Source organism: Dama dama, chromosome 24 (assembly GCF_033118175.1).
Source record: "Dama dama isolate Ldn47 chromosome 24, ASM3311817v1, whole genome shotgun sequence".
NCBI lineage: Eukaryota > Metazoa > Chordata > Mammalia > Artiodactyla > Cervidae > Dama > Dama dama.
The window spans coordinates 17,701,915-17,718,376 of NC_083704.1; the positions used below are offsets into that span (position 1 = coordinate 17,701,915).

A 16,462-nucleotide genomic window follows, 5' to 3' on the forward strand; every position below is an offset into this window, starting at 1 on the left:
TCCCTCCCACTCCCTACTCTGTAGGAGCCGTCAACCTGGCTTCCACCTTATTCTGAACTCTAATGAGAGGTATAGCAAGAGTCCAATCTCTTCACTTTCATGAAAGATTTCATTCAATGTTAATCTGAACTATTGTTCAAGAAAATCTCAGTCTCTCACATTGCCACACCCTGGTATGTAGGGGGTCAAGCTCCTGGTGGAGTAAATCAGCCTTCCCTTTCCCCTCCAGGGGCATTAGCCAGGTCCCAACAGCCTTTAACATTTGATTGACCTTCAGAGACTTGGAGAGATGTTGGCCCTTCATGGGGGTGATGCTGAAAGTCTATCTTGAGGAATATAAAGTGAGTCTCAATTGTATTTGCTCAGAAAAGAGGGAGGGAGAGAGTCCTGGGCTGGGTGAGATCTGTTGTTTTTTAGTCACTCAGTTGCGTCTGACCCCATGGACTGTAGCCTGATAGGCTCTGTCCATGGAGTTTCCCAGGAAAGAATACTGGAGTGGGTTGTCATTTCCTTCTCCAGGGGATCTTCCTGACCTAGGGAATTTTCCTGTGTCTCCTGCATTGGCAGGCAGATCTTTTACCACGGAGCCACTGGAGAAGCTGGGTGGTGTCTACTTCCCTTTCAATGCTAATTTTTTTTGTGCCCTTCGGTCAATGCCTTGCTAGTCCAGGTTTACAAAAGTTGTTACCCTTTGTAAAGTGAGGAGTCAGACTAAGAGAACTCTGAGGCCCTCACAGCTCTGCAGTTTTTCAGGAAGGATGACTGGCATGGGGTCAGGAGATTCAGCTTTGACAGACCGCTGAGGTACAATGACTTGAGTTGTGAGTCCCTGTTGGTCAGTCAGTTTTGCATTTTTTAAGTGTTGGACCAAGGACTGCAAATGACCCAAACTGACATGGAAAAATGGCCATGCTTCCCAGGAACTTTGACGGTTCCAGAGAGATACCTTATGCATTGGCTTGAGCTTGCCAGAGACTGTGACCCAATCCTGGGAGACCCCAAATGCACCATGACTGCTGGGCTGAATTCAGGCTCAGCTTGTCTTGATAGCTGGGTGGGTGTGTCAGAAAAGAAAGGGTTTACACTTGGGTGCTAGAGCCCCAAATAACGCCTGTTCTCTGAATTGTAGCTTGTTCCACTAGGACAAAAAACTGGAATAGGAAGGACCCCCTTCCTTCATCTAGGCAACTCTCCAGACATCAGCAGGTGGCACCCCGCTGCCTGGCTGACTGAGAACAGGAGGTTTGGGGCCAGTTCCATCCTGGACCCTGTTCAGTCTTTTGCTCAGTCCCCAGGAGGCCTGCAAAATCAGCAGTTGGGGCAATCAGGAGCTGGGGCCTCTCCATCAAAGCCCTCCTGCTCAAGTCCAACTCCATTCCTACATCTCAGGCCACAAGCCTCTCAACTGATCTCTAGGCCCTGCTACTGCATCCATCCCATCCATTCTCCACTGCAAATTTGATTATGATCATGTTTCTCCCTTACTCCCAACCTTCCCTAATGCTTTATCTTCTCAGGACAAGCTCCAGACTCCTTAGCCTATATTATATGGCCATAGCCTGCTTTTCCAGTCATATATCATCCATACATCCTACCCAAATCAAATCATTCCCTAAATGTATCTGTGTCTGTGCCTCTGCCCAGGGTCATCTTTTAATTAAATTGTCCACCCCACCCCTTTTTGTACCTTATTGCTCCCACTCATATTAAGTTCTATATCTAATGCCAACTTCTATATGAAGACTTCCCAGCTACTCCACCCCCAGAGCAGATGCAGGTTTATGTCTCTATGTCCCTAAGACACTAATTATTTCCAGCAGTGCTCACAGCATCCTCAATCATCATATGTTTATTTCTCTCTGTGTGTCTTATCTGCTGGAGGATTAAAGTATAAACTTCTGGAGACAGGGAATTTTTATTTCTCGGTGTCTATCTCTCCCAGAGCACTTCATAAGACAATCTTATATTCTGTAGTTATAAATAAGCATTTTGACAAATTGAAAGAAAGACAGAAGTATGTTGGGATGGGTAGATGGAAGGAAGGAAAGAAAGAAGGAAGATATATTGAAAGAAAGTTGAAGGATGATTGGATAGAAGAATGGATTAAATGATACAAGGATGGATATGATAAAATTGAAAGACAGGATAGAAGAAAGAAGGCAAAAAAGAATTGACATAGTGAATAAATGGGGTGGATGGATTGGGGAAGGATGGCTGGCTGGGTAAAATGACTGATGGATGAATGAAAAGGTAGATGGATAGAGGAATGGAAGAGATGAGAGAATGGATGGAAGGTTGAGAGGATGGATGAATGGAAGGAAAGAGGCTGAATGGACAGATGGGTGGAAGAAAGGAAGGATAGGTGGATGAGGAAGATTAAAGGAAGAATAGAAAGACAGAAATGAATGCGTAGAAGGATACTTGGATGGAAAGTGCTTGAATGAATGAATAGAGAGTTAGATGACTGGACAGTTTGATAGAAAGACAAATCAAAGGATAGAAAGAGAAGGGTTAAGAACCAACTGATGGATGGATAGAAAGTTAGGGTGAACAGAGGGACAGAAGGGAAGAGAGGAAGAAGAATGAGGATGGATGGATGGACAGAGGGAGAAGACTGACAGAGAATAAATAGGAGAAGTAAACATGAATGGATATTTGGAAGGAAGGAAAAAAGGAAGGGTGAATGGTTAGATAGACGGAAGAAGGGACGGATGGTCAGAAGGAGAATTGGTAGGAGAATGGGTGGATGAATGGGTGACCATTTCAGCTGATTAGGACTGAAACTAGTGAGACCTACTTAGGAGTGACTGCCCCTAACAAGGGTGGGTGGCTGGAATTAAACATTTATCTTTCATCTATGAATAATTATTTGATAACCTACAAAATTATCACCTGTGACTCAGATTTCAGGCCTCACAGCTAATCCCTGTGATACAGTGACCTGATGCTGCTAGTGCATTGGTATCAGGAAAGAAGAGAATTGGGTGCCCAGACCTGCTGTGGGGGACCTGCCAACACAGGAGGCTGGACAGAATGTTCTGAACTGGACCCCATCCAGCTTCAGGAGACAAGCACCAAATACAGATACATTTCCTAACACCTCTGATGTGCAGACCTTGGCACTGATGGCTGCGGGAGTGTGGGAAGCAGAGACAAACATGGCACGTGCCTCCCCCTGCCTGCAGGGACCCTCAGACATGCAGCAGTGAACAAATAGCTCAGGCAGCCATCCTGAAAAGCCAAGACTGCAAGAGCCTGGACAGATAAAGGACTGTATGGTTAAGAAGAGGAGGCACTCTCTCGGGGCTTTGGGGGCTAGAAGAACTATAAGGAGACTTTATTGAATATGGTCTTCCCAGAGCTTTGAGAAATCTCAAGTTTAATGTGTGGGAGGCCCTTGGTAAATCCCCTAATGCAGGGCCAGTGGCCACAAGTTCATCTGAACACACAAGCTTCAGGTCATCACCTCTCCAGTGGGGCCCTCTGTCACTTTTAGTGCCACTGGGGAAATGCCAGGGGTGCAAGCTCAGTGGTTCTCTATCCTGTCTGCACACTGGACATGCCCAGAAACTTTTACAAGACACTGATGCCTGGACTCCATCTAGGGCCAGTAAGACCAGAATCTCTGGGAAGAGGAGTGTTTGTTCACTGTATTCTTACGAGCTCCCCAAGTGATTCTAGAGCATAGCAAAGGCTGGAGATCACTGAGTCAGAGGGAGGGCAGGTTCTCTGTGCCAGGCAGTCTTTAGCATCCTGAGGTCCGGAAGCCATGCCAGTGGATTCAAGGTCATGTACTATCTTGCTTTGAATGTAAAAAACAGAGAGTAGAAAGTGGTCCTTCTGGATGGAGACCAAGGACCTAAAGACTCACCTGACGGTCACTGTTGTGTTGGAATCATGTACTGTTTAGATCTTACCTGGATCACAGGTATGCAGGGCTATTCTCAGATCCCTTGCTAAACTTTCTTTGCACTAGCTGCAGCCATCAGCCAGAGGAAAGGACCCCCAACTCCACAAGTGTCCATTGGGTCACTCACGTTCACGATCAGGAAGTCCAGCCAGCACCAGGCGTTGGTGAAGTAATTCTTAAAGCCGTAGGCCACCCATTTGAGCAACATCTCAAACACAAAGATAAACGTGAACACCCTGTCAGTGTACTCCAGCAAGGCCTTCACCGTGGGCTTCTGGTCAAGGTAAAAATCTTCAAAGGCCTGGAAGGAAGGAAGCAAGTTGATAGGTGGCTTAGACCCACAGCAGTGGGGCCCAAGGAGAGGAAAGGATCTAGCCAGCCCTGGCCACAGCTCCTGGGAGAGCTTTGGGAACCAGCTCACCTGCATCATTTTGTTTTCTCTGCTCTGGGGAGGTAGCGTGAGATAGTGGAGGAGGCCCTGCGAGATACAAACCAGGACTTCCTTGGAGCCAGCAGGGACACACAGTCCTGCTTATACTTTGCAGGGAAGCTGAACACAAGTGAGAAAGGAAACCTTCTCAAATTGGATTTTGGAAGTGAACCAAAGGGATTGTTAACAGTGACTTGGTTTAAAAATAAAAGCAACAAAGGATGTTCATGAAAGTGAAAGTAAGATTCACCAATGAACTCTGAAAAAGAATGCTGCATTTCACCAGTAATTAAGGAAATCCAAATGAAAAAAAAAAAAGATGCCATTTCTCTTTTATTAGATTGATGAAGAGGAAGAAGCATGGGGTGGGGATGGATGGGGTGAGGGGAACCCCCAGTCAGTTTGGCTGTGGGGAAGCAGCTCCTTGCACACACAGCTGGGTGGAGTAAAAACTAGAGTTTTTTCGGACCTCCAACTTGGTAATATGCCTCAAATGTTTTAGAAATGCAGCAATTCTGCCTTCAAGAACGCATCCTAAGGACACTACCCATTGTTGGTATCCCACCCAGATCCTGTTTAAGGGACCAGTGTGACCATCTCGGGCTACTGTGAATGTTGGATTTTAACAGCTGGTGATGCCTGTTGCCTGAGAACACGTCCCTGGGCTGAAGGGAAGTGACTCCACCTTAGGAGACTGTATCACCCCTCTGGGGGCAGCTGCAGCCAGTGTCTGACTATCTCCTTGCTTCAAGGTGGGCCAGTCCTGTGATGGCCTTGATGCTTCAGAGCTCCCATGGGATCAGGGTGAAGCTGGGCTTCATGGGAACCACGACTTTTTCCAGCTCCTTTCCCTGCTCTGTCCTGCTTCCTTCACGTGCTCCAGCCCAGAGGAAAGTGAAAGCCACTCAGTCGTGTCCGACTCTTTGTGACCCCATGGACTATACAGTCCATGGAATTCTCCAGGCCAGAATACTGGCCTTTCCCTTCTCCAGGGATCTTCCCAACCCAGGAATTAAACCCAGGTCTCCCGCACTGCAGGCGGATTCTTTACCAGCTGAGCCACAAGGGAAGCCCAAGAACAGTGGAGGGGTAGCCTATCCCTTCTCCAGCGGATCTTCCCAACTCAGGAACCAAACCGGGGTCTCCTGCATTGCAGGTGGATTCTTTACCAACTGAGCTACCAGGGAAGCCCCAGAAGGTGCCCTCCACAAACTGCACAAGAATTCCTGCTTCCAGTTCTGCTTCTAAGCCTGGATCTAAGACAGGAAAAAAAGCTGACGCCTCCAAAGGAGTGTACATAAGGATGTGTGTGTGTGTGTTCTCAGTCGCTCAGTCATGTTTGACTCTTTTGTGACCCCGAGGACTGTAGCCCATCAGGCTCCTCTGTCTGTGAGATTCTCCAGCAAGAATACTGGAGTGGGTTGCCGTGCCCTCCTTCAGGGCATCTTCCCAACCCAGGGATCAAACCCAGGTCTCCTGCATCTCCAGCATTGCAGGCAGATTCAACGCTATCAGGAGTGAGTGTGGGGGTTAGCTACACTGCAGCCAGTCAATAAGACAGGAAGACCAAATTACCATGAAAATTTACTGAGAAATTATGAAATGCACAAGTGTGATTTCCATTTTGTAATACTTATGTATTACATGCATTAAAAAGATGGGAAGGAAGTGCACCAAAATGTTTTCAAAGTGAGATTCTCTCCGAGTGATAGGAAAATGGGTGTTATTTTTTCTTTGCATTTTCCCATAATTTCCAAGTATTTTTTTTTTTTTTTTGCACTTTGTCAGATAAAAACTCATGCTATTTAGAAAAAAAATGTACTCAAAGTAAAAGCATAAGGAAGACTAAATTTGGTGCCAGCCAGTTCAGTCCCTTGGGGAAAGAAAGGGGGATGGGAGGGCAAAGCTGGGGTGGGTTCAGCAGCTGGGGTGTGTGGAGAAGGGGAGTAGAGAGAGAAGGGAAGGAGATGATGAAGAAAGCACCCAGTCCCTAGCAAATGTGGTGATAGTCACACCAAATGATAGAGGGAAGGGTATGTGTGGCGAATGCAGTGCCCAGCCTCCCCGTGCCCTGCAGTGAGGCCTCTGCACTTAGGACTGGCCTGAGACTGCTGCTTGAGAGAGACCTCACCACCCTGTGCCAGGGCAGTGGGCATCGCCAGATGCTGCGAGCCCCTCTCCACTCAGCCAAGGTGGCAGGCCAGCCTGCTGCACGAGACGCTCCTCCCTCAGCTCTCCTCCCATCAGACCTTCTCGCCTTCCTTGGCTCCTCCTGAATGCTAAGACAGCACCCTCAGCAGTTTGGCCTCCCTTCCTGGGAAATGTGGCTTTGGAGTGCATGCCCAGATGGTCAGGATATTGCTTTCAGGGAGTAAGTGACACATGGGGAGCAAGACAAGTGGAAACACTGGGGCTATGAGTCAAGAGGCCGGGGTGTGAGTACTCCCTTTAACTAATGAGCTGGGGGCTTTCGGGGCTGTGATGTACTCATCCGTAAATGCGGACCCCTGGGGATGATAAATCCCTTCCTGTGTCCATGTCTACCTTGGTTCATTGGGAAGATGAGTTGAGATTGCATGGTGAGACTATGCCATGGTGCAGAGGGAAACATCCTTCCGTATACTACAAAGCTGGGCATTCAGCAAGAGGCTTAGGATGAGTGTGCGGAGAAGGCAATGGCACCCCACTCCAGTACTCTTGCCTGGAAAATCCCATGGACGGAGGAGCCTGGTAGGCTGCAGTCCATGGGGTCGCGAAGAGTCGGACATGACTGAGCGAATTCACTTTCACTTTTCACTTTTATGCACTGGAGAAGGAAATGGCAATGCACTCCAGTGTTCTTGCCTGGAGAATCCCAGGGATGGGGTCGCACAGAGTCGGACACGACTGAAGTGACTTAGCAGTAGGATGAGTGTGTGTGTTCAGTTGCATTCAACTCTTCGCACGTCTGTGGACAGTTTGTAGCCTGCCAGGCTCCTCAGTCCATGGAATTCTCCAGGCAAGAATACTGGAGTGCCATTTCCTCCTCCAGGGGATCTTCCTGACCCATGGATTGAACCTGCATCTCCTGCATTGGCAGGCAGATTCTTTACCACTGAGCTGGCTTAGGAAGTGTCTCAACTCAAAATCTCTCGGACTGTAAGGCCCTGTTATTCAAAGTGTGGCCCGTGGACCAGCATCAGCACCATGTGGGAGCTTGTTGCAAATGCAGATTCTCAGGCCTCACCCCAGATCTACTGAATCAGAATCTGCATCTTAAGAAGCTCCCTGGGTGATTAAATTTTGAGAAGTGCTGTTGTGATGATTTTCCATGAGCTTTGAATGAATGACGGCGGTATTTGCAAGTGACTTGATAGAGCAGGGAAGGGTGGTCCTCTTGGTTCTGGGCCCTCAGAAAAGGGCGGTGTGTTTGGGAGGCCAGAAGGTGGAAAATCAGGGACTTTGGGATCAAATGAGGGCAAAGTTAGGTTTTATGACTGACAAGCTGGGTAACCTTGGACAAGTCCCATAAAGCCTTTGAATGTCAGTTTCCCTATAAAGTGGGATCTCCACACTCACTGCTTGAAATCCACGCAGTCAGGTGTAGCAGGCCATGACCTGGGCACCTCAAGCACCGATCATGCACTCCGGCTAAGAGGAGCCCTCATGCTGGGCTGCAGATCACCTTTCAGTCACAGGTTGGCGACTTTCAGCCCAGGTGTCAAAGCAGCCCACTGTTGAGGCCCCAGGGCCTCTGGATGGTGGGAGATCACACACCTGGAGGACGTTGTGGCAGGGACCCCATCTCCCCTTACCAGTGCTCCACTGCTGAGCAGGATCATGAAGACAATGAAACTTTCAAACCAGCTGTGCTCCACGATGCGAAAGCAGGCCTTGCGTACCTGCCAGCCTGTGGCCCATGGAAACCTGGAGCTGTTCACTCTGCAACAGGGACAGTGGTGAACACAGCCTGTGGGGAGAAGGGACTGGGGGTGAGTGATGTTCCACTGGTAAAGGAAGCACATTTGGCTCCAGCCCTGGCAGGGAAACCACTCTGCTGGGAAACTCACTTTCTGCTTCTTTGGAAAAGAATTCTTTCCTGTGATAGGAGAGAAGCCCGGTCCCTTTTCAGGCAGCCTTTCCATCCTGCCCTTCCTCCTCTCCACCACTGGTCTTGCTCACTCTCACCTCCTCCCAGGCACTTCCTCCCTGCAGGTGATACCATGGTCCCTCTCCTTATCCCACCCTCTCTGGTGGCTGCACAAGACATGGGGCCTGGGCCTGAGGGTGTCTGAGGGGCCATGCTGAACCTGTGTTGAACTGGGAGGTCCTTACGGCTGGGATGGGACTGGGGGGCAGCCCAGCCGAGGGTCATGTGAAAGTAGAAATTCAATTAAATGGTTCATTTGTTTGTTTAGGCCACAATTACTTTCATCATATGAAATATATGTTTATTCATTGCACAAATATCTACTGAGGACATAGCAGGCCTTGCTGTTCTAAATACTGAGGAAAAGGAAGAATAAAAGATGCAGGTTCTGCTTGTAAGAGTCACACAGGGGATGGAGGGACACAGATGATCCTGCTCTCCTCTGGGTCCTTCACATCCCCAAGCAAGAGTTTATGGCACTGGCTTCCTTTCCCTTTCACCCTCAAGAGGGCAGGTTTATAACTCAGTGAGGTGTTTTCCAAGGTGATGAGGAAGGCAGAGCAACTGTTTGCTGTGTCTAATGTGGCAGGAGATACAGATTCCACTGCTCAACTTCTGGGAGTCTGGCATTCGTGTTTGACACTGGGCCCTAGAGCCTGAGAGTAAGGAGAAAAGGATCCTGCCTGTCTGTCTCCCGTGGACCCCAGGCCAGAGCCCTGAACAAAGAAGTGTCCACATGAGCTGGATTCTGGCCCTAATGAATGTCAAGGGGAAGAGGCCTGTGGCTGCCACTCTACCTTCCGTGAAGCAGTCGTCTGGCTCATCGAGGTCGTCTGCCAGCTCAGGGATCTTCCTCAGGATCTCCTCGGGGTCCAGGAAGTCCACAGTGCTGCCTTCCGAGGAGCTCGTGTCGTCTGCTCCCTGCAGGGCAGAAACCCCAGCAGTGAACCCAGCTCTCTGCGGGGCCTCGTGAATCTGCACACAGTCACCATCGGCCCAATGGGCCTGGAGTTCCAAGATGCCCCGAGATACAGCGAGAGCCCCTCGGGGCTGGACCCACCACAGCGCCCCTTCTGTTCTGGTGCCTTGCCAGCTGAACCCCAGAACAGCGGTGCTCTCTGCGGAGCCCCAGAGGTTCAGCCGTGCAAGGCTTTAAACCTCCAGGCCCCTGATGGAGGGCTGGCGATGGCCCGAGACACCGTAATTACACCCATCAAGACTCTCAGCGTTCACTGGGCTTGAATATTTAATCACGGAGCAATGCTGCAGGGGCCCTGCTGCCCTCCTGGCAGCTTCAGCCCCTGTAATGTCTCCAGATGAATTCAATTAGGAGCTGAAGCTGCTCTCATATTAGTAAACCTGATCGCTCGGCTAATGGACCCAAATGGGGGTGGGTGGGTCCCATCTGTCATTGTCAGGCCCCTCCCTGCCTGGCCGGGGTCATGGGCAAAACAAAAACAAAAAACAATCCCCAGCAGGAATGCACTGAAAACATCCAGCTGAGAAGGCGAGCCAGGGGAGTCCTTCCAATGCTCATCAGAAATACGCCGTCCACACGAAGAGAGTACCCCTCACCCAGCTGGAACCAAGAGGCCGGTGTTCATCCAGGGCCCTCAAATCCCATCTCAGCCCACCCTCTTCTCTCACCCTTCTGGGTCAGCCCTGCCCTGAGGCACACGGCCAGTGGCCAGCACTCCTCAAGCTGATGGGCTTGATAGCTTCAGGATGAATTATGTCTTCCTTATCTTTGCCTCCCCGGTGCCTGTCATCATTGGAACTCAGTGGTTAGGTGTCAAGTGAAATTCCTGAATGTAATATGGAGCTATTACAGATGCTACATCTTTAGAGATTCCTCTTTCAATGTAACTTGTTTTCTTTAAAGATTTGTAATGAAACCACCAAGTTTATTTTTACCGCTTATAAGATCTTCTTCCTGTTCGGTCTATGTGAGACTGTCAGTACACCACTCGGTACAGACAGCCTCTTCCCAGCACCAGTCTGGTTTTGACCAGAGAAGATGGAATGGACAAAAGAAAGCGGGGGTGGTCATGGGGAAGACTTCTTCACCCACAGCAACTCCGACTTTTATCTGCTGGCTCTGAAAGATAACTTAACTTTCTCTGTGCATTGTCTTTATTGTTTCCTTTTTTCTTGGCTGTCATTTTCTGGGCACTTATTCCATTTCTGGCAGGAGCTAAACATTTGACAAGCAGCATCTCATGGAAGCTTCAAAAGAGTCCTACAAAGTAGCCATAACCACTCGGCTTCCAGATGGAGGCACGGGGGCTCAGAGAGATTGAGGAATGGGTCCTCGCCCCCCCACCCCCACCCCCCAGTCTATGGAACCTCTTTCTTACCGATAAAATCATACTGATTAGCCCATAGGTTAGGAAGGAATTTGAAAATTCCCAAGATGAGACATGAGGTTTGGCTGAGTGTAGTCTGGAATGCCTCATGCCCAGCCCCATCCTCTGGGCCCCACCATCCCACTGGTCAGCGTCTGGCAGGCTTTTCAACCTCTCCAGGAAGCTCACACACCTACCTTTGCAGGGCTCTGAGCAGGAGCCTCGTCTTTCCACTTCTCACCTAGGTATGGAGTCAGGTCCTCAGAGGATATTCCAGAGCCCGGGCTCCTGCGTGGCAGGTGATCCTCATACTTCCCAACTTGCTGCAGCTGCTCCTGATAGTGAGAGAAAGTCCTCTCTTGAGTACCTGGCTCACCCTCAGTTCATCACTTCTAATTCTGAAGAGAGATTGCACAGCATTGTCTGCCAGAGCCAAGGACTTGACATGTGCCATTAATGTATATACATATAGCCAGATGGAACTGTGTGTGACTCCTGGCATCATTACTTACAAGCTATGTGACATTAGGCAAGTTATTTAACCTCTCTATTTTCATTTTCCCCATCTGCAAACTTGAGAAGGCAAGATCTACTTTATTTGGTTATTTTGATGACTAAATATGTTCATATTTGCAGAGCACTTAGCAAGTAGTGCTTGGCTCCATAGATGTTAGCCATGACCATTATCACTTGTGCTGGGGTCAGAGTGGACATGAACTTGGCCCTTTGGAGACCCCAAGAACCCCCAAAGTAATTGAAAATGACTCTGAGTGGAGATGGCTGTGACAGAGTTCATGTCCTTTACTCTGGGGATGTTGATGCCCTGCCTTCGGCTGTCACCCAGACTAAGGCATGTAAAATATGGCAGCTGATAACAGCAGCTGCTAGAACACAAGAGCAGTGACAGCTGCAAGGGAAGGAGGCTAGGGAAGAGCTGTAGACTCAAAGCACAGCTGTCTGAGGCCACTTAGTGGCCTGGCCAGCATCACTCTTTGTCCCCAGGTCCCATAGGCACCCCTGCCTTTCCACATTGTGGAGAGGTGCATGTGCTGAGTTGTTGAGAAGAGGTTAACAAGGGTTGATTTATACCTTAAGGTAGAAAGGAGCTGTGCAAAGCATTTAAAAATATATGTTACCCAAAAATGTGCTTTAAATTCCGTGGTGCCAAAGGAGCAAGTGTCATTTCCCTGTGACATCCCTTGTCGGGAAAAGTTGGATGAATGAGTCACATAGTGATCAGGACTCTTTAGGCTGCTGGTGAAGATGAGAGGAGCCTTGCTTTTGGACAACATCCTGTTCTTAGAGGAATCTTATTAGCATCTCCTGCACAGAGCCCCGGTTGGGTGGAAGGAATGGGGCAGCTGTAGGAAAGACATTTTCAAGCATCTCCAGGTGGCTGGGGGATCAGACACTGCCCCTGCTCCCCGAATGCCCTGCTTAAATGCAACCTTCTCCAGAGAGCTTGGCATGGCCTGTGCTTCCTAACATCTAGGGCTCTTATAACTGGCTTGCCTGGGGCTCTTCAAGGCTGCACCAGCCCTGAGGTTGGAAAACCTCTTATTAAAATTTCCCTACTGCCCCTGGTCACTCCAGCCCTGAGGCCCCTCCCTTCTTCCTGTGGTTATCCCATGGGAGAACTCTCACCTGCCTTTGGGGGATCGCTTCCTGCCCGGTGCTCTGAGCATCCTCCTCACCATTCTCCTCCAAGTCATCCAGGTCGGATTCACCCTCAGCAATAGGCACAGAGACCCATATGTTAGGATCAGTGATGAAGTCACTGTGGTCATCCCTGGGGCTTCTGAGAGCTGGGAGCCGTCCGGGGCTCCCCAGGGCTGTGTCAGCAGCAATGTGGTTCTTGGCTATGGAGGTGGAAAGTGGGAGTTTCACCACCAACTGGGGCTCTGCCTTGGACCAGGGGAGCAAGCAGGGCCGACTGAGGAAACTGCAAAGAGCCCTCTTGGTGTGCTGGCCAAACACTTGGATCCTTGCCAAGGCCACCTGCAGGTTGTTCACCTCACCGTCGTCCTCAGGTGGTGTGAGGTTGTCGGCACTGAAGGAGTTCAGCAGCAGGGCGATGAACAGGTTAAGCACCTAGAGAGAAGGCATAGAAGGGTGGATCACTCAGTCCGTGAGCTGAGCCCTTCCATGGCCCCACCAGGTTGGCAGCTGGATGGCAGGACAGCCACGCCTGGGCCTCTTCTGCCCACCCAAGATGCTTTTCTTCTTGGGGGAATGGACATTCTGACAGCGACTGACAGGAGCCTCGGGGATGCCCTTAAGAGATCCGCTTCACGTGGACAGGGCCTAGAAGCATTCTCCGCCACAGAGGAGATGTCCTGCCGAGCAAAGGGACATTAAGGGACAACAAAGGGAGCAGGCCTGGGCATGCCCCAGGGCCACCCTTATCAGCCATACCCTGGTTCAACTGCTCACTCTGGAATCCTGGGTACATCTCCTCTCTGCTTCCAAATTCGTGTCCTTCCCTTACCAGCAGGGAGTGGGGATTCCCTACCTTTCAGAGTGGTTGTGAAGAGGATGTAAAAATGCTCAGAGAGGCAAACTTCCTGCTTCAGGGACAGGGGCCCCTGTGACTCTGTAAGGATGGGGAGCTCAGCTTGGAGGAAAGGTGTTCTGTCCAGCCCCCTACTCAGAGAGTGGGTAGAAGGCTGCCCTGGCTCAGGAACCCTGGTAGGAAAGACTTTGAAGAGCCCAGATTTGTCTTTTCATCCCCTCTTATGGTTTAGTTTTCCTTTATCTGTAAAATTCTTATGGGAAAAGAATTCAGGTTGGTTGACTTCCAGGGCAATAAGAAAGGGGCTCCTGTAAGACAAGGAAGTGACCGAAATGTCTATCAGCAGATGATTGACTCAAGACACAGTGTGTATACACACACACACATATACACAATGGAATATTACTCAGCCATAAAAGAATATATTTTGCCATTTTCAGCAACATGAATGGACCTAAAGGATATAATGCTTAGTGAAATAAGTCAAACAAAAAAACTTACTATATGATATCACTTATATGTGGAATCTAAAAAATAATAGATACAAATATACAAAATAGAAACAGATTCACAGACATAGGAAATAAACTATGGTTACCAAAGGGGAAAGGTGGGAGGAGGAACGATAAATTAGGAGTAAGGGATTAACAGATACAAACTACTATACATGAGATAGAAAAGCAGTAAGAATTTACAGTATGGTACAGGGAATCATACTCAATATCCTATAATCACCCATAATGGGAAAAAAACAAATTGCTAAGCTATACATCTAAAACTAACACAATGTTGTAAATCAGCTATACTTCAATTAAAAAAAAAAAGAGAGAGAAAGGTTCCTAGAAGTCACACCTTCCCCCTACCAGGCCACAGCTAGGAGAGCAAGAGCACCCGGAACTTGAGAGAGTAGACACAAGCTGAGGGGAGGAGCCAGGCTGGGACAGAGAAGGGGTGGTGGGGCCAATTGGGATAAAGGCCTCCAGAGGGACTTCCCCCAAACCTGGGAGTGGGCTTTGTTGTTGTCATCATGATGTTGCATGTTGTTTATAACCTACCTCCTTCCTCTAGTCCCATTGTGCTTGCCCTCCTGCTCTTAGCTAGAACCCATGTAGCTCCAATATATCAGTCAGTTCTTATTCCCTACCCTCTCCCCCCCCAAAAAAAATCTCCTGATACCCCCTACAGTGGGGAAGGGAAATAGTCCTTCAACAACTAACAGCTAACATTTATTGACTTTCTGCCATAGCTCAGACGCTGCACTAGGCAATTTGCATATATTGTTCCTGTAATTTAATTCTCCCAGTAAGCCCGTGAGTAAGCACTATTTTTTTTTATTTTAAGGGAATTAAAACTCAGGAGATTGTCTCTTGCACGGGATCACCCAACTTTATGAGAGGTGGAGCTGGGCTTCTAAACCAGGTCTTTCCTGCTCTGTCACATAAGCTTATTCCTGCTGCCTCCCAATGGACAGTTCTCATGATGTACGCCACACATCTTTGAAGTTTGAAGGCTTTTCTGTCAGGGAGGTACAATGTGGCAGCACATGTGCAATGTCAAAGCTTTCTAGGGTAACCCTGAAGTCTCCTGCATTGCCCATGCACTCACCACCAGGTTGCCCAGCACCATCACTGTCAAGAAAAGGATGAGGCAGATAGACTTCTGGCCAACTTCCATGCAGGCCCACATGTTCTCAATCCACTCTCCACAGAGGATCCGGAAGACAATGAGGAAGGAGTGGAAGAAGTCGTACATGTGCCAGCGTGGCCAATCTTCATTGGGTGCTGAAATTTTTTTCCGCTTTTGGCAGTAGTTTTCCCCCAGGAGCTGCTTGCCAACCAGAGCAAAGACGAAGACAATGATGGCCAGGATGATGGTCAGGTTCCCCAGGGCCCCGACCGAGTTGCCGATGATTTTGATGAGCGTGTTTAAGGTTGGCCAGGACTTAGCCAGCTTGAAGACCCGCAGCTGCAGAGAAACAGAGACTGTGTCAGGTCCTGGAAGCTGACCATCATCACCTTTCATCTCAAGTCTTGGTCAGAAACCAAAGATCTGGGAAAAGCACATGGCAACTCACTTCATTAGCATGGGTTGATCCCAGAAACTGCTTTCAGAGACCTTTCTACCTATGTTACCTGTTACTCAAAGACATGACCAACCCTGTATGTACTAGTGTGCTCCACTGACTGTGGCCAAGTCAGGGGTCTCACACTGGGGTCGTGGTCTTGTGACATGTACTCTGCTCTGTAGCCACAAGCCTCCTGAATGTGGATCTACTCTATGGGGTGGGGTGGGGTATGACGGAGCTCATAAATGCATGAGAAGAGCTCACCTTTGACCTGAATAGAGGCTAGCCTCCTGCAGGTAGGGCACAATCCACTGCATTTGATAGGTATTGGCTAATCATTGTCTTAGGGCATTTCTTGTCCTGAGGCTGTGGACAACACCTTTAATCCCCACCAGCTCTGAAATGGCAAATATCTGTGATTTCAGAGGTTTATTTACTTGACCAACCAATCTACCTACTTTGCTGAACACCAGCCACATGCACACTAGACACTGTACTAGCCTGTGAGGTATATCGAAAGTGGCATGCAGGCTCTTGTCCTCATGGAAACAATGATTTAGTTGTAACGATAAAGGCAAAGACCCAGAAAGTCTTCACTGTAAACCCAAATGTGCTAAGTCCCACAAGAAAGCAAAGCGCCATGCATAAAGATGTTTAAACATTTAAAAAATATATTTGTGTGGTTCTCTAATTTGTTAGAAAGAAATATGTGAGCTCAGCTTTCATGGGGTATTTATGGAGCACTTACTAAGAGCCTAGCAGCTTCCTTAGTAGCTCAGACGGTAAAGCTTCCACCTGCAATGCAGGAGACCCGGGTTCGCTCCCTGGGTCAGGAAGATCCCCTGGAGAAGGAAATGGCAACCCACTCCAGTATTCTTGCCTGGAGAATTCTACCGACAGAGGAGCCTGGCGGGATACAGCCCATGGAGTCGCAAAGAGTCGGACATGACGGAGCAACTAACACACGACACTAAGAGCCAGGTTCTGGTTAAGGTGCTGGGAGGCTGCGCTGGACAGAGTAGCAGCAGTTTTATCACCCAACACCGTAATCAGCCCCGAGGGAGTGGGTTT

The 16,462-nt window shown here is 49.0% G+C and overlaps 1 protein-coding gene across 1 annotated transcript in view; it reads right to left on the reverse strand.

Annotated features, from left to right (window-relative positions):
- SCN10A (sodium voltage-gated channel alpha subunit 10) overlaps window positions 1–16,462 on the reverse strand; it is an 88,031-nt gene that overhangs the window by 14,022 nt on the left and 57,547 nt on the right. The window contains exons 15-20 of the mRNA XM_061127811.1: window positions 14,932–15,291; window positions 12,459–12,905; window positions 11,012–11,149; window positions 9,267–9,390; window positions 8,135–8,289; window positions 4,038–4,211 (exon numbers count right to left, since the gene is read on the reverse strand). Of these exons, the coding sequence (XP_060983794.1) occupies window positions 4,038–4,211; window positions 8,135–8,289; window positions 9,267–9,390; window positions 11,012–11,149; window positions 12,459–12,905; window positions 14,932–15,291 (1,398 nt within the window). The remainder of the gene's footprint in view (window positions 1–4,037; window positions 4,212–8,134; window positions 8,290–9,266; window positions 9,391–11,011; window positions 11,150–12,458; window positions 12,906–14,931; window positions 15,292–16,462) is intronic.